Source organism: Elephas maximus, chromosome 6 (genome assembly GCF_024166365.1).
Source record: "Elephas maximus indicus isolate mEleMax1 chromosome 6, mEleMax1 primary haplotype, whole genome shotgun sequence".
NCBI classification, from domain to species: Eukaryota; Metazoa; Chordata; class Mammalia; order Proboscidea; family Elephantidae; genus Elephas; species Elephas maximus.
Genome location: NC_064824.1, coordinates 48,604,945 through 48,631,844, shown reverse-complemented (window position 1 = coordinate 48,631,844; position 26,900 = coordinate 48,604,945). Strand labels below are relative to the sequence as shown.

General features: G+C 37.3%; 1 protein-coding gene across 6 annotated transcripts in view; it reads right to left on the bottom strand.

Moving 5' to 3' along the window:
* The window catches only part of RIF1 (replication timing regulatory factor 1), a 60,653-nt gene extending 35,430 nt beyond the window's left edge, over positions 1-25,223 (bottom strand). For 3 of the 6 annotated variants that reach the window (XR_007517830.1, XM_049887180.1, XM_049887184.1), the window contains exons 1-20: positions 24,838-25,039; positions 24,565-24,678; positions 23,698-23,773; positions 20,708-20,804; positions 19,642-19,769; positions 19,457-19,551; positions 18,352-18,541; positions 16,062-16,154; positions 15,105-15,243; positions 14,131-14,282; positions 12,679-12,793; positions 11,819-11,992; positions 11,474-11,584; positions 10,692-10,754; positions 10,317-10,417; positions 8,765-8,851; positions 8,087-8,160; positions 7,488-7,668; positions 6,500-6,607; positions 5,987-6,136 (exon numbers count right to left, since the gene is read on the bottom strand). Coding sequence is in view for 5 of the 6 variants with exons in the window: in XM_049887180.1 (XP_049743137.1) it covers positions 5,987-6,136; positions 6,500-6,607; positions 7,488-7,668; positions 8,087-8,160; positions 8,765-8,851; positions 10,317-10,417; positions 10,692-10,754; positions 11,474-11,584; positions 11,819-11,992; positions 12,679-12,793; positions 14,131-14,282; positions 15,105-15,243; positions 16,062-16,154; positions 18,352-18,541; positions 19,457-19,551; positions 19,642-19,769; positions 20,708-20,804; positions 23,698-23,773; positions 24,565-24,678; positions 24,838-24,863 (2,274 nt within the window). In the remaining variant the exon portion in view is untranslated. The other 3 variants (XM_049887183.1, XM_049887182.1, XM_049887181.1) reach the window with 3 other exon arrangements.
* Between the last annotated feature and the right edge of the window lie 1,677 nt (positions 25,224-26,900).

The following is a 26,900-nucleotide window of genomic DNA, read 5'->3' as shown; positions in this document are numbered from 1 at the left end:
CTTACACTATTTAAATTGGCAGAGAACACAGGAAAAGTTACACTTACTAAATCATTCTAAGAGGTTACGATTACTGCACTATTAAAACTGGAAAATCTCACTAATGAACATATATGCCAAATATTTAAAACCTTAATCCTACAGTGTTCTAAAAAAGGATATCACTGACTAAGAAGGGTATCCCAAGAACACAAGACTGGTTCAATATAAGGAAATACATTAGCAATACATTTTATAACCTCTAGCAACAACCAAGTAGAAACTGCATGAGGGGAGAAACCTGTTTATAGTATCCAAAAACAATAGCTTAAAAACTAACAAAAACCATGCAACTGAGATTAATTTTAGAAGACCTAAATACATGAACACATTCAATATTTTAAAAGTGTAAATTCTTCTCCAAACTAATCTATGAATTCAGTGCAATCAATGCTGAGCAAAATCTCAACAAGACATTTTACAGAACTGGACAAGACTCAATTTCTTCTGAAAGGGAACAAAGGTGCAAATTGAGCAAAGAAAATTTTTAAAGATTAAAATTAAGGGTCAAACTCTCCCTACCAGTTAAAAAAGCATTCAACAAACTATTTATCTACTGTCTTTGTTTAGACAGAAGTCAGGGATATATACCATCAAGAAAGACAAGGTCTCTAACCTCGTAAGAGTGGAGGCGAAGTAACAATGAAGTATACAAATAAGTAATTTTGAGGTAAGTGTCAAAAAGGAAACAAGTTGTTATGACAGAAATTAACAAGCCTCATTAGATAAAACCCCCACATGTCTGTCAGTTTGTTGTACTGGGGGGGCTTGTGTGTTGCTGTGATGCTGAAAGCTATGCCACCAGTATTCAGATACCAGCAGGGTCACCCATGGAGGACAGGTTTCAGCTGAGCTTCCAGACTAAGACAGACTAGGAAGAAGGACCCAGCAGTCTACTTCGGAAAAGCATTAGCCAGTGAAAACCTTATGAACAGCAGCGGAACATTGTCTGATATAGTGCTGGAAGATGAGCCCCCCAGGTTGGAAGGCACTCGAAAGATGACTGGGGAAGAGCTGCCTCCGCAAAGTAGAGTCGACCTTAATGACGTGGATAGAGTAAAGCTTTCGGGACCTTCATTTGCTGATGTGGCATGACTCAAAATGAGAAGAAACAGCTGCAAACATCCATGAATAATCGGAACCGGGAATGTACGAAGTATGAATCTAGGAAAACTGGAAATTGTCAAAAATGAAATGGAATGCATAAACATCAATATCCTAGGCATTAGGACATGGACTGGTATTGGTCATTTTGAATCGGACAATCATATAGTCTACTATGCTGGGAATGACAACTCGAAGAGGAACGGTGTTGCATTCATCATTAAAAAGAATGTTTCAAGATCTATCCTGAAGTACAGCGCTATGAGTGACTGGATAATATCCAGTTAATACGACTATTATTCAAATTTACACACCAACCACTAGGGCCAAAGATGAATAGAAGATTTTTATCAGCTGCTGCAGCCTGAAATTGATCGAACATGCAATCAAGATGCATTGATAATTACTGGTGACTGGAATGCGAAAGTTGGAAACAAAGAAGGATCAGTAGTTGGAAAATATGGCCTTGGTGATAGAAACAATGCCAGAGATCGAATGATAGAATTTTGCAAGACCAACGACTTCCTAATTGCAAATACCTTCTTACACCAACATAAACGGCGCCTGTACACGTGGACCTCGCCAGATGGAACACACAGAAATCAAACTGACTACAACCGTGGAAAGAGACGATGAAAAAGCTCAATATCATCAGTCAGAACAAGGCCAGGGGCTGACTGTGGAACAGACCACCAATTGCTCATATGCAAGTTCAAGCTAAAACTGCAGAAAATCAGAGCAAGTCCACGAGAGCCAAAATATGACCTTGAGTATATCCCACCTGAATTTAGAGACCATCTCAAGAACAGATCTGACGCATTGGACAGTAGTGACCGAAGACCAGATGAGTTGTGGGATGACATCAAGGACATCATTCATGAAGAAAACAAGAGGTCACTGAAAAGACAGGAAAGAAAAAAAAGACCAAGGTGGATGTCAGAGGAGACTCTAAAACTTGCTCTTGAGCGTCAGACAGCTAAAGCAAAAGGAAGAATTGATGAAATAAAAGAAAGGGCCTCTTGAGAAGACAAAATCAAGTACTATAATTTAATGTGCAAAGAGCTGGAGATGGAAAACCAAAAGGGAAGAACACGCTCAGCGTTACTCAAGCTGAAAGAACTGAAGAAAAAATTCAAGCCTCGAGTTGCCAACAGTGAAGGATTCCATGGGGAAAATATTAAATGATGCAGGAGGCATGAAAAGATGATGGAAGGAATACACAGACTCATTATACCAAAAAGAATTAGTCGATATTCAACCACTTCAAGAGATGGCATATGATCAGGAACTGATGGTACTGAAGGAAGAAGTCCAAGCTGCTCCGAAGGCACTGGTGAAAAACAAGGCTCCAGGAATTGATGGAGTATCAATTGAGATGTTTCAACAAACAGATGCAGCACTGGAGGTGCTCACTCATCTATGCCAAGGAATATGGAAGACAGCTTCCTGGCCAACTGACTGGAAGCGATCCATATTTATGCCTAGTCGCAAGAAAGGTGATCCAACCGAATGTGGAAATTATAGAACAATATCATTAATATCACACACAAGCAAAATTCTGCTGAAGATCATTCAGAAATGGCTGCAGCAGTATATCAAAATGGAACTGCCAGAAATTCAGGCCAGTTTCAGAAGAGGACATGGAACCAGGGATACCATTGCTGATGTCAGTCGGATCCTGGCTGAAAGCAGAGAATACCAGAAGGATGTTCACCTGTGTTTTATTGATTATGCAAAGGCATTTGACTGTGTGGATCATAACAAACTATGGACAACACTGCGAAGAATGGGAATTCCAGAACATTTAATTGTGCTCACGAGGAACCTTTACACAGATCAAGAGGCAGTTGTTCGGACAAAACAAGGGGATACTGATTGGTTTAAAGTCAGGAAGGGTGTGCGGCAGGGTTGTATCCTTTCACCATACCTATTTAATCTGTATGCTGAAGAAATAATACAAGAAGCTGGACTATATGAAGAAGAATGGGGCATCAGGATTGGAGGAAGACTCATTAACAACCTGCGTTATGCAGATGACACAACCTTGCTTGCTGAAAGTGAAGAGGACTTGAAGCACTTACTAATGAAGATCAAAGACCACAGCCTTCAGTACGGATTACACCAACATGAAGAAAACAAAAATCCTCACAACTGGACCAATGAGCAACATCATGATAAACGGAGATAAGATTAAAGTCGTCAAGGATTTCATTTCACTTGGATCCACAATCAACAGCCACGGAAGCAGCAGTCAAGAAATCAAAAGACGCGTTGCATCGGGCAAATCTGCTGCAAAGGACCTCTTCAAAGTGTTGAAGAGCGAACATGTCACCCTGAAGACTACGGTGCCTCACCCAAGCCATGGTATTTTCAATTGCATCATATGCATGTGAAAGGTGGACAATGAATAAGAAAGACTGAAGAATAGTTGACGCCTTTGAATTGTGGTGCTGGCGAAGAATACTGAATATACCATGGACTGCCAAAGAACGAACAAATCTGTCTTAGAAAAGTACAACCAGAATGCTCCTTAGAAGCAAGGATGGCGAGACTGCGTCTTACATACTTTGGACATGTTGTCAGGAGGGATCAGTCCCTGGAGAAGGACATCATTCTTGGCAGAGTACAGGGTCAGAGGAAAAGAGGAAGACCCTCAATGAGGTGGACTGACACAGTGGCTGCAACAATGAGCTCAAGCATAACAACGATTTTAAGGATGGTGCAGGACCGAGCAGTGTTTCGTTTTGTTGGGCACAGGGTCGCTGTGAGTCGGAACCGACTCGATGACATCTAACAACAACAGTTAAGATAAAAACTGCTCAGGAAGTCCCTGTTGAAGAAGGAATCGTTAAGAGACTTCATTCAGGCATCTCATAGGCAACTGCAGCAGTTTGGATTTTATTGCAAATGCAGTTAAGAGCTACAGGAGTTTTAAGAACGACAAGATCTTATCTCTATTTTTTAAACGTCACTGTACTATCAAAATACAATAATCGGAATTGTGCTTACGTTTTAAAAAGAGGGAGTACATACAAATGCACTAAAAAAAGATTCTGAAAAGATAACTATCTAGCTACTGATAGTGGTTACCACTGGCGAGAACAGAGGTACGTGGGAAAGGGAACCTGTACATTTTGATCTATACAACAGAAAAATGTTGTCTGAATCTTTACAGTAAGTTAACAAAATATATTTTTACTTTCTTTTATTCCTCAGATTAAAATCTGTGCCAGGATTACGGAAGATGTAGACGAAACAAGCACAATAAATCCTATACCAGTAATACCCATAGGAAAAAAAAGGCTTGTATGTGAAGACAAGTATCAGGATGCTTATCACAATTTTATTTGCAATAGTAAATAACTGGAAACAACCAAAATGTCCTAAAAACAAACAGTTCCAAATTATGGTACAGTCATACTACCGAATACTACGTAACAGGTAGCAGCTGAAACAAACAATAGAGCTATATGGACTGACTGGCAAAGAAAGTCAAGACAGTATTTTATAGAAAAGCATGCTTCAGAGTAACAAATAGGATTTCATTGGGAAGAACACTGTATTTGCACACACTTGCAAGTTTTAATATGTACGTTAAATGTATAAATACAAAGGTCTGTTCTAGAATGATACACACAATACTGTTGACAGTAAACCACTGCCATGGAGTTGATTCTGACTCATAGCGAACAGTAGTCGCCTTTTTATTGAAGGGAGAAGTGGATAGGGATCTACATTTTTAATCCCCAAACTTTCAAGGGGATTGATTTTTTCTTATTACAAACCAGTGTTACTTTTATAATTAAAACAAAAATACCTGCAACAAAGTCAACTAATGTACCAGGGGGAAATTTCGAGAATAAATTTTACCTTAGGGCAAGAGAATCTTTTACTAGAAGAAAATTCAAGATTACATTAACACATTTTTTTTTTTTTTCAAGGAATGAAGAAAAGTTACACATAAAAGAACTAACAGACAGATATAAGAGCACAGGTCCACGATAGCAAGGGCCTTGTATTATTAATCTAGAATGGCACAGTACAAGCTGGTGCACGATAATTAAAGTAGTAAAAGAGCCTCACTGTTAATGGTCCTGAAAACACAGACCCAGGGTGCTCAGGTGCAAAACTATTACAGGAAGCTGTATTTTTTTCTACATTAACTTAGTATCACAGCTTGAATTGTGTCTCCCCCGCCCCCCCCCCACAATGTAATGAATTCCTGGCCCCCGTATCTGTGGATGTGATCTTGTTTGGAAACAGGATTTTCCTTTAATTAATCAATTAGATCATACCTAGTAACCTGTTCTTGTTGTTGAGTTGATTCTAACTCATAACGACTCTAAAGGACAGAGTAGAACTGCCCCATGGGTTATCCAAGGAGCGGCTGGTGGATTTGAACTGCCGACCCTCTGGTTAGCAGTCAAGCTCTTAACTGCTGTGCCAGCAGGGCACCTAAGGTGGGTCCTACACCTAATCACTTCTGAGTTATAAAAGAGCAGAAAAGACAGAGACATGCAAAACAGAAGACAGATGCCATGGGAGGATTATCTACAAGCCAAGCAATGCCAAGGAATGACTTAGGCTACTGACAAGGAAAGAATCTATACAGCTGAGACCCCTGCATTTGGACTTCCAGCCTCCACTACTGCGAGGAAAGAAACTTCTGTTCTTTAAAGCCACCCAATTTGTGGTATTTGTATTACAGTAGCAGTATATAACTAAGACACTAAATCACTTATAAATTAAAAGCACTAGTAAATGACATTTCCCAAGTGTTATCATTTATTTTAAAAAAAAATTCCCTTAAATACAAAAAGGTCAGTATTGAGACAGAACTCACTGAAAGGCCTTCATCATTCAAACTGGACAGTATCTTGGAAGAAAGTTCCTCACAGCACAAATTCTCTTCTGCAGTCACCACCAAAGCAGCACAGCGGGCAAATGCTCGATATAATTCTGACCAAGTTCTAAGTAAGCTTTTCATGGTGGCCTAACAATAAAAAAAAAATTAAAGCATAGTATACCTATGTATCAAACGCCTACCAGAAGACATCATTAATGTTTCCGAAAACACCGTAACATTTTATGTGTCATAGAAGAGGCTAGGGTAGTGACAATCCCCCCACAAACAGTTTTAACTGAAAAACTGTAATAATGCTGAAATACCAGCAGTTATCAAGAAAGTCAAAAGGAACTTCTTTCTTCTTTCATCATTTTCCTATCCCTAAGCCAATAACTCAGTCATAAGAAGTGCTATTTTAAGAAAAACCAATATAGGAACTCATTATAAAGGGTGAAATAAAGTTCTCAGAAGCAACGCAAATTCCTCAAAAATAAATTGACACTGCCTTACCATTGGAAATTTCTGTACTGAAAAAATATGCTTTACTGGTAAAATCAGTGCACCATAGATGGCACTAAAATTATGTTCTAAGGCATCACCTTGATTCACTTCATTAGTCTGAAATAAGAAAAGTAATGAAGTTAGACAAATTACCATCTAATTCTAGTGCTAGGTAGTAACATATCTTAATTATGTTTAAGTTCTAAAAAGAAACCCGGAGACAACTCCAAAATCTTTTACTGTACATACAGGGTAGCATTCATGCAAGGGCTTATAAAAAGAGCCTCTGCTATCCTTCAAGCATTTAGGAATGCAATATATTTAGGAAAGTAAGCTTTTTTTTTTTTCCTCCAAAAGATTATGTTAAATAGTATGAAAGCTTGAGAAAAGCTGCTGTGCTATTAATATATTATTTCATTTCATTTCAGTTATAGCAGAACCAGCCCCAAAATGTTTCCACTGAATGATATAAAGCAGCTGATGAACCACAAATAGTGACTGAACTTGTGCTTCATATCCTGCCAATATTGCCACTTCTGTAAATGTTCCAATTTGAGCATTAGTCAACTCTCAACAGATTCCTAAATTTCGGGGAATGCTATGGCTTTGAGGTAATTACTAGCATGACTTGATCATGAGAATACATAATCTAGTCAAGATGACCATTACTATTCCCCATTAGACAACTACTGAAAGAACCCAAGACATAAATATGAAAATTTATATGTATCAGGTATCATCTGTGAGTCTTCTAATTTTATAGTCACTACTGGAGAAAAATGGAACTGATTTGTTTCGATTAAGTTATACTTTCTCGAACAATAAAGCAGAAATGCAATGAAAAAAAATCAACTAATCCAAACAACAGAAAAATTTACCATTCCCACAAGAAAAAAATATTAGATGTCGTCTTCTATTCATTTACCCCATGTACTCTGACACCAAAAAAAAAAAAAATTAAATTTAGGGAGAAATGTGCACCAGATTTATTTCATACCTGATTAATCAATTCAGTTAATGGGCTGACAATAATACTCCACATTCTCCAGAGATGTTCCTTGTTTTCCAACTGCTTTGCATTTTGATTAATAACATTTAAAACAGAGTCACTGAAAGCTAATGGGGAGGTTGGACCAGAAAGAACACAACCTACAAGTGTTTCCAGATTGAGAAAGAACCTGAAAAAAAAAAAAACACTGAACAATGCATTAACCTGAACTTTCTGCAGAACGACAAACAAAAACCTTAAAAATAACTGATAAGGAAACAAGGAGTGATGAATTCCAAGTCCTACTCTGTTTGATTTAAAGAACAAAAACAAACTTGTGTAACAATTGCCAATGGAAACTCTGGTGCTGTAGTGGTTAAGAGTTTGGCTGCTAACCAAAAGACTGGTAGTTCGAATCCACCAGGCGCTCCTTGGAAACTCTATAGGGCAGTTCTACTCTTTATGAGTCATTATGAGTCAGAATGGACTCGACAGCAACGGGTTGTGTAACAATAGTGCATAACTCTAAAGAAAAAGAATCTCATTCACTATCTAATAACCTTCCCAAGATAAACTGCAAGAACAGTTTGCTTAAGTTACAAACTTACCTTTCATTTGTTATACCACATTCCAAAAGATTACTGTTGAAAATTAACTGAATTAAGAACAAAGCAGGTGTTCCCTGAAGAAAGAAGGCAGAAGATGCAATCTTCTCATTACAAATAGTAGTACACTTTTTTCTACAATCAACTATATAATCCCTTTAGCCTGAGAAAATTTGACTTTTGTATATGACAATAACGATAGCAAATTTGTTTCCATGAACTACACACAAAAATCAAGTTCTTTATAATCATACCTGTTCCACTTACATGAGAAACAGGGTAATGACTAGAGATTCTAGACATAAAAAGAATGCTAACTTAAAACTTGCTGGACCCACAATACCTATTTCCTGCAGATATTTAAATACATTTCACATGACGAAGTTAATATTTCAAAACTTCCAAAATTAATAATAGTAACCAGCACTATTATACAAATAGAAAACGTTTCTCTGGAGACCTTAATCTAGAAAATATTTTCATTTTTCACACACCATATTATTTCTCTGTATCTGTTAGTTTTCGCCTTTAAACATGGTCAACATTATTTAAAGTCCTATACTTTTTTTTTCATTTTAATTTTCAATTTAGATTTCTCCTTAAGAAAGAGAAATACCATTAAAAAAAAATTTTTTTTTTTTTTTGCTGATCTAATCATGCCATTACATTTAAGATACTTGCATTAAGAATATCCATATTAGCAACCTGATATGCTGGTGAACCTAACACTTTGTGAGGAAGTCCTTTAATTGTAATTTCCATGAGGACCTACGAAAGAGAAAAGGTTTAAAGTAGAATTAGTCATAACAATAATAATATACTTAGTAAAAGTCTATATATTTTAACAATTTATTACAAGTAATGTTTATATATTACTGTGAATACATCCACATTAGCTTACAAAGTAAAATAGCAGCCTTTATCTCCAGAAATAATCAATGTTATCAGTTTGACATCTATTTTTCAAGAGCATCTCCTAAATTTTCAGAGACCTTATATCTTGTAACTTCCTGAGTTAGGCTTTAAAACCATTAATAATATACTGTTAGATACTCTGCAACTGACCTTCATTTTACTGTTACGGAGTTTTCACATCAATACACATAGATACAATCAGTATTTGAAAAGATTACTAACTAGAAGCTGGGTCTAACATATACTCAACAAGTCTGATGGAGCCTTCTGAACTGCCCTCCAAAAATACTATACTCATATTAACCTGAGCTATGTAACTTAAGTCATCTAACAACATGACAAATCAGTTCTGTCAGTGAAAACATGCTTTTAAATATTCTCATTGGAAACAGACTCTAATAATGGACGGCACATTAACTCACGCATTTTGTGCTTGGCTCAAGTTTTGCATGTTTCAACACATCTAATCAACTACTACTATATCCCCTCTTTACAAAGAATATATAAATAGTAGTACACTTTTCAACAATCAACTATGTAAGAAATACATAATTCCTTTGGCCTGAGAAAATCTGACTTTTGGATATGATACTAATGATAGCAAATTTATTTCCATCAACTACGCACAAGAATCAAGCTCTTCGTAATCATACCTGTTCCACCTACATAAGAAACAGTAATGGTTACAGATTCCAGACATAAAAGAAAGAGAATAAACTGCCCAAGTTCATTCAGGTAATAAATATGTGCGCCAATACTTAAATCAATAAAGTCTGCTCCAGAGCTCCTGCCAGACAGCATAATCAATTGTCAGGGTATATAAAGAAAACAGACCCCAAAAGAATTTAAGGGTATTGTTTATTCCATTTGCCAGCTTATTTTGGGAAGCTTGCTACTCTAAAAATACTCATTATCTTGGTTAAAGAGTGTTAATTTAAAAAGCAAAAGCGCCATAAAAACTATCACCAGATATTTTTAATCAATGCACAACCTAACAATTAGTGCTACTCAACAATCTCGTGATATAATTAGTGGACACTTGTGTTTCTTCAAGTTTCACCTTCTTTACCCATTTTCTCCGTATGGCTTATCCTTTTTCTTATCACATTGAGGATCTTTGTAGTTGCTGTTAGAACTACTTAAGATTTCAAACAGCTCTAAAGTCAATAGAACGGCACTTAGTAAAGGGCTAAATTGCTGATAAATACTTACTATAGTAAAAAAAAAAAAACTTTCAGAAACCTGACCTGTACAAATATCTTCAAATTCGATTCTGAAATATGGCTTCTAAAGCTCAACACATAGGTATTACACTTACCAGTGTTTTCGATACAGGAAGTACTTCTGACTTCACTACGCTTTCCAAAGATTTTAGTAAGAGGGTCAAAACATCAGAACCTGGTTTCTCTTTTTTGTTACCTACCGAAGAGCAAAAGGAGGGTGTGAAGTTGTAAACATGTATTTTTAGAGGTAAAATATAAATTTTAAAAAGCTATGAAAAGAATTTTTTTACTAAACCAACAATAAACTCTTAAAGTAAATTAAAGTCTGGAAAGCTTAGACATTAAAAGTAAGCTATGACACTATAAAAAATGGTTTTAAAATATATTTTATATATGAAAGTAAAATAATTCACTAGGTACTACGCAAAAAAACTTGGTTAATGTAATAATGCTATTCTATGGTTCCTTACCTGAGTCAATAACTGACTTCACCAAGCTAATCAGTTCCTTCCAAACAGCATTGATAACTGAATCTGTCGAACAAAATAAAAGTGCTTTTGAAATGAAGTAGAGCTCACTACAAAGGCCCTCCCCTTTCCTCCCCACACCAAAGAAATAAAAACAGAGCAATACCTTGTAATTTAAGAATTCTCCTGTAATCAGTTTATAAAACACTACTACCTCATTTTTATTTACAGAAATTGTGGTTTTTAAAAGAATTGTAACATGTTAACACTTGGTCATGTAACTAAGGGTAATTATTTTCTCCTTTTCCTTCATCTATATTTTCTGAATTTTTTGTATAGAACTTCTACCACTTTAGACACAAGGAAAAGCAATTGAAGGTTTACAAGGATACCTGATGACCACTAGTAATAAACTGTATGATTCATTTTCCAACCACTTAAACAGCAAGCTACTTCATTTCTGAAATTCCATTTCCTTATTATTTAACAGGCTACAGAACACAGGGGTTTCGGTACAGATGCTGGAGTCACAGAACATGGGTTTGAATCACAGCTCTATCACTTACTACGTGACTCTGCACAAGTTATTTAACTCCACTGTTGCTCGGTTTCCTCATATATAAGATGGACTAAGACAGAGGATTGCGATGAGCATTAAATGAATATACATAAAGCTCTTAGAACACAATTCAGACAAGAGGTGGTACTATACGTTTATATCAACATTCTTATTTTCTTTTCAAATACAAGTCTAAACAGATAGTAAAAAAATTTCTCATATTTACCAGAAGCATCTTTTCCAACTGCAACAAAGCTATCATGAACAGCAGTGATAAGTGTATTTGCATGTTTGCCAAAAAAAGAAGGGCTGCTGATTAACGGATGTTCGAGCGCCTCTAAAAGAGAGGGAGAATAAAAGATGATTATGCAAAACAAAAGCTTTATGAAATAAACTTTTTAAAACAAAAATTCAGATTGTCTGGCATATTTTCCACTAAAAAGATTTATACTTATTCCGTACACAATTACACAACATTTTGGCTGTGAGGAAAACAGCATCTCTCCCTACTCCAATGCATTGAGTTATGGACTGTTTTAATAACTAAAATATTTTAAAAACGATGAAATACCTAAACTTAGGGCAAGTTTGTTTTGCTTAGCAAAACTCAAGACTTCAGGACCCAACAAAAAATGAAGCAACATTTCAAGTCCCAAAAGTTGAATGGAGGGGATTGTGGCCATTCCACCTAAACTTGAACTCAAGTTCATCCGAGGAGTTACAGGGGCTCCGTATGGGGAAGCACCTTGAAAGAAAAAAAAGGTAATTATGTAAGCTTATTTCATATTACCTACCCAAATGAATATATTCCACTTACTAATTTCAATAAAATATACCTTTAAAAAAAATTGTTTCTCAAATGAAAACTGAGTTTTCATTTGAGAACCCAAATAATTAAATTATTTCATTAGGCTGCGAACAAGATATTTAAATCAAGATAATTCTTAACAATATGCCTAGAAATATTAATGTACAGATATTTCTGTGACAAATACAAAGTTTACAAGAGCCAGAAGAGCTAACATGAAAATACTAAATCTATACACTCTAATGTATAGTAAAATAGAAGAAATTCTAGATAACAAATATTTGTCTTTTAATGATATACATTAAGCCACGTTTCTTACATCTGCTTAAGACCTACTGTTTTTAATAGCTCTAAAATTCTCGAATCTGAAATGAAAGTTATTTGCTTGCAACGCATCTCACATAATGCAGTGGAAAAAAGCTCAACTTTTGCAGCCACAACAACACAATTAAAACAGCAAACACTGCTGCATAAAGAAAACCAAACAAAAACAGAATATATACGATCAATTTTGTGTAAAGAACCCCAAATATCGACACGCTTCATTTTATGTGAACAGCACTTTGCAAAGGTTCACATGAAGCCTGCATTAAGGAAAAACAAGTATGTCTGCTACCTCTTACCTTTGTGTACAGGAGTCACAGGATTCAGATTTGGGGTAGTTACACGAGATGAACTGCCTTGAGGTGACATGTTAGAATCAATGCTTATCGTACTTTGAATCAGAGGCACACAAACCTATTAAGGTAAAAAAAGGGAAACTATCTGTAAAACACATAATTGTCATATTTTTAGAAGTTAAAATTTCTTTGTAAAAAGCAGTGTAAATTCTCTTGGTATGCTGAAATTTGTTTATAGGCTGTTTCCATGCATAAACAGGCTACAGAATGAAATTTTTAAAAAATGGAAATTTTTATTAAAACTGTAGTTTTCTTAAATTTGAAATCTCAAACAGAAAATTATACAAAGAACTATTCCAAGTAATGTCTACCCGAATTTTACATGTTATTGGTAGACTCATTTTAACCATTTTTAAAAACACCCTAGAAAATAGTAACTAAGACAACTTAAAGCTAATCTCTAAGATCACTCCAGGACCTGTCAAGGCTAGTTACTTTAATAATAATCAGTAAATTATTACAATAAATGTGTTGGACAACTGGGTAAGATTAGCCTACTAACACCTTATAATGGTAGAATTTTGCAAAACTCTTTATAATCTCAATTACATATTACTATCAATGCCAATTTTCAGCTACTTCATGCTATTTCAAATTTAAAAGCCTTAATATATTAAATACTAAGAACTTCCTAAAAATGGTTCAAGTATATTTACTATAAATCTTCCTTTTCAAGAATTCACCCAGTTGCTACAGAGTTATTTACAAAAATATAAAACAAGGGCTACAGATCCAAGAGTAAAATGAACTCCAAAAGATAAGCAAGAAAAAGATGAGGATAAAAAAAGTCAAAAGAGCTAGCTCCCTTTCGACCAAACTGGAAAAAAAAAAAAAAAAAAGAAACTGATAGGTTTAGTAGCAAAAAAAGAAAAGTGTAGACAAGATTAAGCTTTCTATCTAAATGCCAGTAAGACTATAAAAATCCAAAGAATTTTGTGAAATCATTTGTAACAAATTAGAAAAAGCTATGATGGGGTTAAATGATCCGTTAACAGTATCAACAAACAATGAATTGACTCAACTATCTACCCAGTGCAGTACTTCATTGATTCCTATTTCACAAATACTAATTTTAGCCTCATTTATATTCCAAACCTGTGGTAAAAGAAAAAAAAAATTTTTTTTTCTTACAATCTTCCATAAGGGCTCCACAGTATCAGAGTAAGAATAGATTTTTGAGCGTCTGCTGGTTAAAAAGGCTTTAGAGGCTCCATTTTGAGCAACTGGAGAAAATCTTCTGAGGGAAACAAACTCAAGTTCTGGGTCAGGAAAAAGATCATTTGTGTATTCTGGTCAATACATAGCAAAAATAATGCTAAAAGATTCAGCTGGCAAGAATTTAAGAACACAATAAAAAAACACACAAGGTACTGAACTCAGCACTTGTAATGTTACCTGTTCAAAGTTCGCGGGAAGATGAGGTCCGAGTCTCATCAGTAAGTACCACCAGACTTCTAGTTTCGTCAATGCCAGAGACTCTGTTCTCACGTGGATGGAACTCAAAGGCTGCATTAACAACTTGAGTCTTTTTGCACTACACAGAATATCTTAAGAAAAAATAAAATCAGCACACAGTAAAAAGATTTAAAAGCTTAAGGTTAAACTTTAAAAACGGGCTGTGTAGTAAGTCTCCTTTTGTCATAGCAAGAACATGACTTTAAATGCTCAAAAGTCACCAGGCTGCTCTGGCACAACCCAAAATGTTCACCTTTGGCAAACTCCAATACAGTTGGATCAAAACACTTATGGCAACAAAAATAAAAGGTACAGATACTGCTTACTACACCCTGTGTGCCAGAGGCAGTTTTACCCGCCAGGGAACACTGAGCAATTTCTACAGATACTTTTGGTTGTCATTACTGGGGGCCTGGGAGAGGATGCTATTAGCATCTAGTGGACAGAAGCCAAGGATACTACTAAACTTCTTACAATTCGCAGGGAAGCCCCCCACAACAATCAATTATCCAACCCAAAATTTCAATAGTGCCAAGGCTGAAAAAATGTTCTAGGTGCTCAAGCATTCTCATTATCCTCATTTTTACAGATGAATACATGGAGGCACATTTTCAGTCTGTCAATGTTTTTTGTCTATTAGTAATATATTCTACAACGCATCATTACCACTGGGGCCATTAATTACATTTTGAAAATCTAAATCTATGTAGACAGGCCTACCCTATATTAGCAACCCAGGTGCAGTGGTAAAGAGTTTGGCTGCTAATCAGAAGATCAGCAATTTGAATCTATCAGCCGCTTCTTGGAAACCAATGGGGGAGTTCTACTGTCTTATAGGGTTGCTATGAGTCGGAATCAACTCAAAAGCAATGTTTTTAACTAAAATTAATTCATAGACAAAAAAAGTTAATTACCTGGATTTAAAGCAAAATTATCTATTAAACTCTTCCAAGCAATAAAAGCTATTTTTTTAATCATGGGTGCGCCACTACGAAATCCCAGTTCTTCCAGCTGTAACAGAGAATTGATGAAACTCCCACTGCGATGCAAGGTCTAAAAAAGGGAAAAATCATTAAAAAGTTACTTACTTGCATGAAACAAAAGATAGGCACTACCATCATCATTTATGCAGTTATTTACTTAAAATGTGCTCTTAAGGAGTCCATAATCTAACAGGGGTGACAAGAGACAAATCAGCCACAAAAGAGAAATGTGTTAAGTGTTACAATAGATGATATGAAGTTTTAGGAATTTAAGTTGAGTACTGCATGTATGTTCAGAAATCAAGATCACAAAATATACAAAGCCCCATGAAATAGATAATGCATGACACAGGTTTCTAAAACACTAGAGAAAACTAGAAAAATAGGCATTCATATGAAAAAATGTAATAAATATTAAAGAGAAAACAAGAGATTTTAAACCCTGAAATAATAAAACAGCCTTTTCAAATAAACTAAAATAGCCAGAAAAATTAAAATTAAGGGAAACCCAAAGCTTGATGAATGAAAAAGGAATGTAGAAATGGTAGTAACTGCTAAAAGGATGGCAAAAATGAGGTAAAATTAAAAACAGACTGATGAAAAAACTGAATGGCTTCAAAAATCCCTTCAAATATTACATATGATCCAAATGCAAATGTCAAACAGCAAGGAATAAGTGGCAAAATGGTGACAAGTAAACAATACATCAGGAGAAAAAAAAAGAGATAAAACATTAGCAGTTTTAAGACGCTATAAAACACACGTAATCTGAACAAGATATGATAACAAAAAATAACTGGCTTAGGTAAAAGACAGGATATACTAAGGACAGTTAAGACATGAAATGGTCTGACATGTAAAATTGTGGATTGCTAAGTGAGGCCTTACCTTTCCAAGGAGTCTGACAAACAAAGGCCATAATTTCAACACGTAAGTCTCATTTTTACTCATAAATAGCTTTTGGAGTTCTGAGATTAATTTCTGCAAACAAAAGCAAAAATATTTACCAAAAAGACTCTTCAAAAGGAGCGTAACATCCAGTATCGAAGTCTAGAAATAACTTTCAAAGTTGATCACCTCAGAAAAATAACTTCTCCCCCCCAGTATTAGGGAAACTTTCGAGCATATAGCAAAACTATAAAAAGTTTACAGTCAATACTCAAATACAAACACCTAGAGTCTACCATTAACATTTTTACTATACTTGTTTTATCACTTATCTACCCATCCTTTCATCCATCAAACTATTTTTTTCTTTCTACCAGTATACTTTAGGGGAATACACTTTCCCCTACTTCACTATGTATATTGTTAACTAGAGTTCAAACGGTGTTTTAATTGTCTCATTTTAATTCCTTAAAAAAAAAACTGCATGGGAACAGAAATCTGAGAAAATTTTAGTTCAAATTTATAAAGGATTTTATATATGCTCTTAAGAATGAATAAATTTATCATGATAAAAAACTGACAAAGACTTTTTTATGGGTTGAATTGTATTCCCTGAAAGTGTGTGTTGAAATTCTAACCCCAGTAATTTGGATATAGGGGTTTTCTTTTGTTAATAAGGTCATACTAGAGTAGAGTGGGACTTAAGCCTAATCACCTGAGTTATAGAGAATAGACACAAAGGCACACACAGGCGAAAGACAGATGCCAGGGAATGGCAAGGAATGCTAAGGACAACTGGCACACACCAAAAACTAGTAGAGAGGCTTACAGAAGAAATCAACATGGCTGAGACCCCAATTTGGACCTGCAGCCTCCAGAACAGTGTGAAAATAAATTTATGTTCTTTAAAGTCACCCTCTCGTGGTACTTTTTGTTATGGAAACACTAGGTAACCAAGATAATAATGAAGCTACTTTAACTAAGTACCTTCTCAACATTACCATGTAGTTTTCTGAAACAATTTTTAAAAACAAACAAAACCCCGGGTTTTAGAATCCAGAGAAATCCCTCACTGCCTGGATTACTGTTATATCCCTAGTCTCCCTGCTCCCACTCTAGCCCCTCTACAGTCTATTTTCAACACAGCCAGAGTGATCCTTTTAAAACCCAAGTCAGCACATATCACTCTCAGGCTCAGACTTTCAAATACAGCTTTCCATATAACCCAGAGGAAAAAAACAAATTCCTTACAATGGTTCCCAAGATCCCATGTGATATGGTCCTCTGTTCCTGATATCATCTTCTACTCCTTTCCCCCTGGTTCACTCCATTCCAACTGTACTGCCCTCAGTGTCCCCTAAACACCAACCACGCACACCACTCAAGGTTCCCCTGTCTGGAATGAGCTTTCCCCATATAATTCAAATGACTAATTCTTGTACCACCTTCAAATCAATGTTCCAACGTCCTATTCTTTTTGAGGTCTTCCCTCATCAACTCACCCTTCTTCTCCAATGGCACCCTCTATTCACATTTCTGTTACCTATAGTGCTCTGCACTTAATATACTATGCACTTTATTACATCTCTCATTACAAAATAAGCTGAACAAGTCCCTTGTCTTCACTGCTATATTCACAGTGCTATATTCACCGCTACATTATATGCTCAGAAACCCTGGTGGCGTAGTGGTTAAAAAGCTATGGCTGCTAACCAGAAGGTCCACAGTTCAAATCCACCAGGTGCTCCCTGGAAACCATATGGGGCAGTTCTACTCTGTCCTATATGACCACTGAGTTGGAAGTGGCCCGACAGCAACAGGTTTGGTTTTTCTGGGTTATGCTAGAACAATGCCTAGCATATAATAGGTGCTCAATAAATAACTGTTACAAGAACAGGAGTTGGAAAATCTGAGGCACGTAACAATTTTAGGAAATTGTACAGACTAGACATGCCCGTGTACGTTAAATCTGTATCTACTGCGACTATGAGATAACACTGAATCGGTTAATGGGCTCCCTTTTCCAGAAATTCAGTCCCTTCCTATTAACTATTTTACCGGGCATGGAGTAAAATGCCTAGATTGTAACAACGCTCAATAGTCAGATCCCTTCCTCACTGTAATGTAGGAACTATGTGCTTACAGTTAGTTTAAGCAATTCTTTGCTTTAATTCACAAAGCAGAGCAATTACAGCAATAAGAAATTACAGCAATAAGAAATGACTGAATTCTAAGCTTAATCCAGAACCATAAGACTAAGAATCCAAAAAACCCCTACAAGAATACTTACAGTAGTCATAAGCTGCTCTGTAATGGATGCTATTTCATGTTGTTTCTGAAGCAACAGTGGCATTCCCATCTCTAGAGCAGTTGCACCCCGCAGATGTACCTTTTCAGCTGAATGAACCACTAAAGGTATGACCAGTTTTGCCCACCTCACTGACTCTTCTCCCATCTGAATTGGGGCCTGTTCAATTAACCTATAACAGAGAAATCAATGCAATTACTTTGCCCTTACTTTTTAAGTTACCAGACAAGTCATATTCAAAAACATGTAAAACGTGACCCATTTGTTTTAGAATACATACACATATGTACATGTATGTACACACACACAGAGATACAATTAAATCTGAAAGTAGTTATCTATCTGTTAAGAAGGATTATTTAAGGGGCTATGATTAATTTTTACTTGCTAAGTTGTACATTTCCGTATTATTTCTATAAATTTTTGTAATAAGTAGAGCATATTTTGTCTTCAGGAAGAAAAGTCTAAAATACTAATTACTGTTATACAATTAAATTCAACTTTCTTTTAGGAGAGGACAGTCAAAGTACCACGATATAAGCTGAGTGTCAGCAAGGGCTTTGGAACACTAAGAAGCTCAAGAGGTAAGCAAAACTTGTTAAGGAGTGAAAAACAAGACAGGAATCATATCGCCAAAAAATCTGTGCTATGAGTATGTCCACTAAAGATCAGGGAAAGATAAAGAGAATGTAGGGAGTGTTTCTGTTCTCTCATCTGCAGCTAGGATGTTGCTGTCTTCCTAGATAACCTCCTGTAGCATATTATGAGTTTGTTATTGTTAAACCCTTGCAAAAGCTTTAGCAGATGTAATTCTTTAAAATCAGAATGGCGTTATTGCCATCAAAATTACCTAGACTTTACTTACAAGACTACCTCAGTCAGAACAAAAAAACACAACTACTAACTTGTGTGCATCTTTCTTCTTCCTGTTACCTTTTCCTCTCTCTCTCTCGAGACTTTTAGTTTAGAAGACATTTCTTTCTTTTAATGTCTAACTCATATGTGAGTCCTAAAAGTTCACTTCTGGAAGTCAACTCTAAATTTACAGAAACTATTCTTCCAATCTGCACAGCATCCTAAGGCATACCTTATGATGACATTTAATGCTTCAAAATCAACAATGGCAGAATGCATCTCTCCTTTATCAAACACTATTTCTAACGTTTCAATTATACTGGATACCTAAAAACAGAATCAAATGAAAACAAATCAAATAAGCTAGAAATTTTTTTGGCATATAAGTAAGAAAACACGTACAAAAACTATACTTACCGCTTTGCCAACCACTTCAGTGGGAAATGTCTGCTTGGACATCACCCAAAGTGCCCTAGTACGTACATTTTTGTCTGAAGTCTTAACAACATCATTCAATTTTGAAAGTAGTTCTTGAATGTTTGATTCTAAAACACAAGCAGTTTAATTTTACTCAGGCAGAATAATTTACATCCTTTAAAATCTCAAACATAAAAATAGGGTGAAAAATAACACACTTTGGTGAAAACATTAAAATGCATATCTAGCGAGAAGGCTCACAGAACCACTACTGATATCAAGTTTCTTTCCAAAACACAAAATCTGGATCACATGGGAAGGCATACTCATGGAAAAATAATACAGACCTCCAATCATAAATTTAAATAATTTTATAGGTCTTTTTGACAGTTTTGAACATACAATTTTTTACAAGATGTAGTAAGTCCTGTATCTCTGCTCCAAAACGAACAACTCCTGCTTTAGGTTAACGTTTTCTACAGGGAAAAAAAAACCAAGCAGTGGCTTTCCCCTAAAAAATAAATGGTAACAGCTTTCTGACATCGTTATTACTTATTCTGATTTCCCCTCTCTAAAAACCACCTGCAGGATTCCCTTTTTTTTAGATTCCCTTTGCAATGGCACACTACTAACTACTAAGCAACAGACTACCTGAAAACTTGGAAAGCTCCAGGTCCTGTGCTTTCATTACCATTAGTTCCAAATTATCCCATATTCACCACTTTGTAAAAAAAATACTTTCCTATTCACCTTGTTCCTTACTACATCCATCTTGATAAAATTAAAAGTAAATCCCAGTCTAAATTACTATTAACTTCCAAAGCAGGAAATGTGTTTTTAAAGAGGAGTAGGTTCCGTTTTTATGGCAATCACATTAAAATAACTTTTATTAATAAAGAGTAAATGATAAAGTTAGAGCTATATCTAGGGAAAAAAAAATCTTCCAATTAGTTCTCAAGTCCTAAGCTACAAATTATGAAACCAATCCAGCAATAACAGCAATTTTGACAATATCAAATGACTTATAAACTCTGAAAATATTAATAGTCATAATAAATTTAACTACCTGATAATCCTGAGGAAATTTTGGGATTATATAAACACAATCCCAAGGCCTGTAGCGCAGCACTACTTAGCTCTGGGTTTTGACTGGAAATGTGAGTCTACAAAAACAAAATCACATTTGTTTATATAGTTTATTACATGCAAACACGTACAATTGGAAATTGATTTTTAGAGAGGAAAACTTGAATTAAAAAAAAAGTAAACTGATTACATTTTTAATCCCATCAATCACAAACCTTTGAAAGTATATTAAAATAATAGTTAAGAGGCAATACATACAGTTTTGAAAAGAAAGGAAGAGAGAAACTACATAGAGGTCAAATGAATAAAAAACACTGCTTTAAAAGATAAAAGGCATCTCTAGCCATCTGAAAACAAAGAGAACGTCAACAAATGGAATGCGCTAAAGATAAATAAAAAAGAACAGGAGCAAGGCCCTTCCACAAAGGGTAAATAAAAAACTCAAAAGGCAAAAGCTGACTCCTAGGTTTAGAGTGGAGTAACACCTCTTCCTCCAGGCTGGGATAGGGAAGGGGTTGAAATCTAACATTTACTGAGTGCTAGAAGCTTTTTTTTTTTTTTGGAAGCTTTAACTCGACAGTACTGGGTAGTGGGTAGAAGCTTTAAACATTATCTCAAGTAATATTGCTTTTAAATATCCATTTTTTAGATAAGGGAATTTGAATCCCTGTCCATCTGGAATCCAAAGGCCAATCCACACTGATATATACAAAGGCTGTAAAAGTCCAAACCTGTCAAAGGCAGTCTCACTATATCCCCCACTCCCATGCTAACTTGTAACCCTGTGCCTTTCCTCATACCATTTCCTATCTCGAAGTGTTTTATCTTCAAAACCCTCCACTTCTCTGAATTAAATAACCAAAGAATCCTTGGCTATTTGTTATTCTTCAGCAAGAAGAACAGCAGCAAATGTTAACAGTCAAATATCTGAACAGACACTTCACTGGAGTACTCCTTTTTATAATGAATTTTTAAAAACCACCTGGGATATAAGGGCTATTAAAACAACCAGCTCAGATAACCAAAACGAAGCTGATGATTTTGAGAGCTACTATCTCCTAGATATGGAGTCCTGGTGGCATCGTGGTTAAGAGCTCAGGCTGCTAACCAAAAAGTCAGCAGTTGTAATCCACCAACTGCTCCTTGGAAACCCTACTGGCCAGTTCTACTCTGTCCTATAGGGTCACTGAGTCGGAATCATCTCAACGGCACCTAACAACATTTCCTGGCTAACATCTAGCACGTGTGGTATCAACTTTTATTAAACATATTGCCTGAAAGTATTCCTTTAACAGCGGCATGTTTTATCTTTTAAGAATACTGTGGGTTCCTAGGCACAATAGTGGAGCCCTGGTAGCACAGTGGTTAAGAGCCTGGCTGCTAGCCAAAAGGTCAGCAGTTTGAACCTATCAGCTGCTCCTTGGAAACCCTATCGGGCAGTTCTACTCTTTCCTACATGGTACAACAAATTTTAGACACAATACGAGCAGGATTCTAAACAGTAACACAGAAGCTGTTATTTTCACCTAGGAGCCCTGGCGGCACAGTGGTTAAGTGCTCGGCTGCTAACCAAAGGGCTGGCAGTTCAAATCTACCAGCTGCTCCTTGGAAGCCCTATGGGGGAGTTCTAATCTTTTCTACAGGGTCGCTATGAGTCTGAATCGACTCGACCAAAATGGGTTTGGCCCCTGTTCTGAAGGAGTTAATTATCCTTTCAATGTTTAATAATTCACAAAGAAAGCTTCTGCTGATTTTCCTATCATCAACTTTTCACATGCTTCCAGGGTATTTATCAGGAATTTTAGTCAGAACCCCTATTTATGATCACATGGCAACTTGACTCAAAATGCATGCCATAAAGTTTCTATATGCTCTCAAATACAAACGTAAAAGATGCATGTCTTCATCACATCAAATATACGGTTGGAACCTGGACTTTGATAACGAAGTCTCCAGCTATCGCAAAAGTTTCCACTTACATGAACAAAAGTGTTGATGACTGATGGAAATAAACCAAAAACCAAACCCGTTCCTGTCAAGTCAATTCTAACTCATAGAGATCCTGACAAGAATATTTAAGAGTAGAATAAGCATCTCAAATGCCTCAACAGTCAGCCTAAAATCAGGCTGAAACATACTACGAATGTTTTGGTGGAATACTTCTGTTTAAAAACACAAAAAGTTTCATAAAAATAAGAACTCAAAGACCTCAGAGATTTAGTTTCACCTCTTTACTCTAAAAAGTAGAGAAATTTAAAAGTTAGGTGCTAAGAAAGGCCACAAACAGTAATCAAGTGAGGATAAGAACACAGGTCCTCCGCTTGCTGTTAAACTACACCAACTAAAAAAAAGATAACAATAACGGTTTTTTAACTAAGCAAGAGTGACAAAAATTGAGGGTGAGTGGAGATAAAACATGTTTAACCCAGAGTGGACCAAAGTAGATGAAAATTTTAGAATCACATACTTAGAAGTACATTCCTACAAAAGGAAACAGATTAATCACTGACCACTTCACTTTCAAGTCAAGAGCACAGGCTGTGAATTCAAATGGTTATGGGCAACTTTGAACCAAAAACCAAACCCGCTGCCATCAAGTCGATTCCGACTCACAGCAACCCTGTAAGGACAGAGTAGAACTGCCCCACTGAGTTTCCAAGGACAGCCTGATGGATTGGAACTGCCGACCTAGCACTTAACCACCACACCACCAGTGTTTCCAATAGGGAACCTTAGGCAAGTTAAACCAATTGCTTCATCTGCAAAGCAGGGGTTAAAGAGTAACCTCAGAGAAACATGAAGAATTGAGAGAATGCATGTAAGGTAGATAATTAAGCGTTGGATACAATAAATGGTACTATATTAATCCAGTCAAAATTATGGATACCATTATGTTTTAGATTCAAAGTTTTTATGGAGCCAGGTGATTAAAAAGTGAGCAATTATTTCATAACTAACAGAAACTCATACCTTAAAAACTTCATACAACTGAGGAAGCTTCTTCTCAACTTCTGTAATAATTTCTTTTCCTTCTCCAGTTATACGACTTAAAACCGGAAAGAACACAAGTTTATGCAAATGACACAAAAGTGTATTATAATCAATCCTCAAAATACTTGTAATTTAAAACTCTTGAAAATGAATTACCCATTAATTAAAATAGTTAAGGGTGTACAAAATGATGCAATATACACCTGAAATAAATGCAAAAAAAAAAAAAACCCTCTCAGAATAACTTTTTGTATCCACAGTGTACACAAGTCTTGACAGCTTCACTGTGTGAAGAAGGAACAGGGATACCTATTCCTAATTATAAATTTACTAAACTTCATAGTTTTGTATCACTCGTTACCCTTTCCTAACACTTTCTAAATAACTAGATAACTCCGAAGAATATGATTTGCAGGAAAAAAAACTCTGAAGCATTTTTTCAATTAACACAAAAATCGAGCCATTGCTCTCCATTAACAGGCTATTTCTCGGTCGCCACATTTTCCCAATACGTGGGCGACTTACACAGAAAACCATTCTTCCTGCGTGGCCACTTCACACTAAAACTTAAAAAAAATCCCTGTCTTGCAGGACAAGCGCGCAGGCTCCCTCGTTCCAAACATACACTTTAAGCATTGCAGCAGCACTCGGGAATGTCATTTTGCATGCACCCTCCCCCCACACCTACCAGCGACCCCACAGCTACCAGACTTCTAGAATAGTCCTCACAGCTACCAGACTTCTAGAATACACAAACTCACTCGGCGCGCCCCTCACCATACACCCAACAGAGTGCGCCACCCGCCTCCCCTCCCCCCTCCCAAAAAGGACAACAGCGGGCCTCACCTGGCCAGAGTCAGGTAAGCGTCAGTCTGCTCTCCATGGGAGGCAGAAGCATCTTCCAAAGTCTCCAACAGCGGCGCGAGGGGGCTCTGACCCGGGGCCGTCATGTTAGCCGACCTGAGGCACAGACCGGAAGAGGAGAAAAACCAGTGACCGACGGACGGCCCCGCGGCGGCCCAGAGCGAATCCAGCCCCAGACCAGCGGGCTCGCCCCCGACCTCGTAGCCCCGCCACGTCCACACCCCTGGTTCTTGACGCACAAACCAAGACCCTAACCTCCTCCTTCGCCCCGCAACACGCATCCGGGCCCACGCCGTGCTCGGGGCCGCTCCCGCCACCACTTTCCCGGGCAGCTTTCAACAGGGGGAGGAGACCGGCGGGGGGCGGGAGATGCACGGGGAGCGGGGCGTCTTGCCGCGAGGGGGCGGAGGCAGCGCCAGACCGAGGACTGCCCGCGGCCTAGCATCGCGATCCCAATATTCATCCCCACGTACAAGGATCAGGACTGCGTTCTCTCTGCCGCTACCCTGCGGCACCCGGACGCGGTCAGACTTCGACTTTTCCTGCTCGGGCTGTTTACTCACGCGTGCGGCCCACTCCCTCCAAGACCAAGATGGCGGTAGGGGCGGACCCAGGAGCGCGCGGGAGTGGGGCAGGCCTGCCGGGAAAGGCTAGAGCCAATCCAACAGGCTGCGGCGCGCCGGAGTCATCGATCGCCTCCCCTCCCCGCTCCGTTGCCGTACCCCGCCCTCAAGCCGCCCGTCCCCTCGAGCGGTCCCTCAGGTGGTGGGTGTTTTGGCGCATATTTTCTCTGAGAGGTACTTGAAACGAAGAATGCGACTGAATCGTCCAAGTTCGCTAGACTAAATAGAGTGAGCATTCAGACTAAGTCCAGTGCTCATTCAAGTAATTAGCAACTAATCATTTAGCAAAAGGATACAACATACTTTTGTGTTTAAGAGTTCCTGGGTGGCACAGTTAAACGCTCTACTATTCGCTGGAAGGTTGGCGTTCCATCCCACCCCCAGAGGCTCCTGGGAAGACAGGCCTGGCTGCTTCCAAAAGGTCACAGCCTTGAAAACCTTATGGAGCTGTCATACATGGGGGGTGACTATGAGTGCGTATCAATTCCATGGCAACTAACAGTAACAACGTGTTTTAAGACTGAGGGTTGCACCCCAAACCCCAAGCAGGTCTAAATTCTATGCCTCAGTTTTCTCCTCTGTAAAATGGGGATTGCCGTGGAGTGGAATCAACTCATAGTCGTAGTCGATTTCCATCACATAGCGGCCCTAAAGGACAGAGTAGAACTGCCTTATAGAGTTTCCAAATGGGGCTTATATTAGCACCCATTTCAGGCGGTAGTTAAGTGACAAAAGATATGAGAGACCAGTGGTTCTTAAGTTTTAAGTGTATATAACAGTGACCTGGGAATATTCTTTATTCCTGGCGATTTTGGGGCCCCGCCCTTAAACATTGTGATTCAGTAGACTTAAGTTGCTCCAAGGGATCTGCATTTTTCTATATTGGCCGACTTAACAGGCCCTGACTTCAGTCCCCACTTGCCCACAGGCAACTACCAGGCTGTGGAAACCGGTTTTACATTTTGTTCTCTGTGCCATCTGCACATAGCAAAATGTATGCCAAGCCAAGCACTCAGTACATATTTTTTAAATAAATAAGTGAAGAAAGAGAGGGAGGAAGTCAACAAGGCCTTGTGAGCCATGCTGTGAAAACTAAAGACTGAATAATGGTTAAGGGCTGTGTATGGTGAATTGTAGAGACCTCGTGGAAATAATGGCAAAGAAAGGTTTTCAGCGGAGCCTGACAACATGTTCTTTAACGTTCAGAGGGGAATTTGCTCCTGATTTCCTGGCCACTTGGAAGCCAATACAGATATTTAAGACGGAAAAGACATTATTAGACAATGAATAAAATGTAGGGACAACCTTGCAACATTTAGATTTCAGTATAGTAATGCTTTTGTGTTACAAAGTGAGAGAGGGTATGGAAACGCTATTTTTGTGGTTGATGTAAGAGTGGAAAGAACATTGAGTTTACCTTAAGACAGGTACCTCCACCCAATCATTTTGTTCCTTACCCTGCTTTATTCTTCTTTCTAACACTTATTACTACCTGATATTATGTATATTTTTATTGTCTGCCTCTCCCCTCTAGAATGTAAATTCCATGAAGGTAGGCACTTTGTTTTATTGATTGTTGTCATAAATGTCTCATTTATAAAGAAATTGGACTGGTAATGTTTTGTACACCTCTTTCTAATGTGTGGTTCTTTTATCTTCCTAACATGTTATGTATTTTGTCATTGTCACTCATAT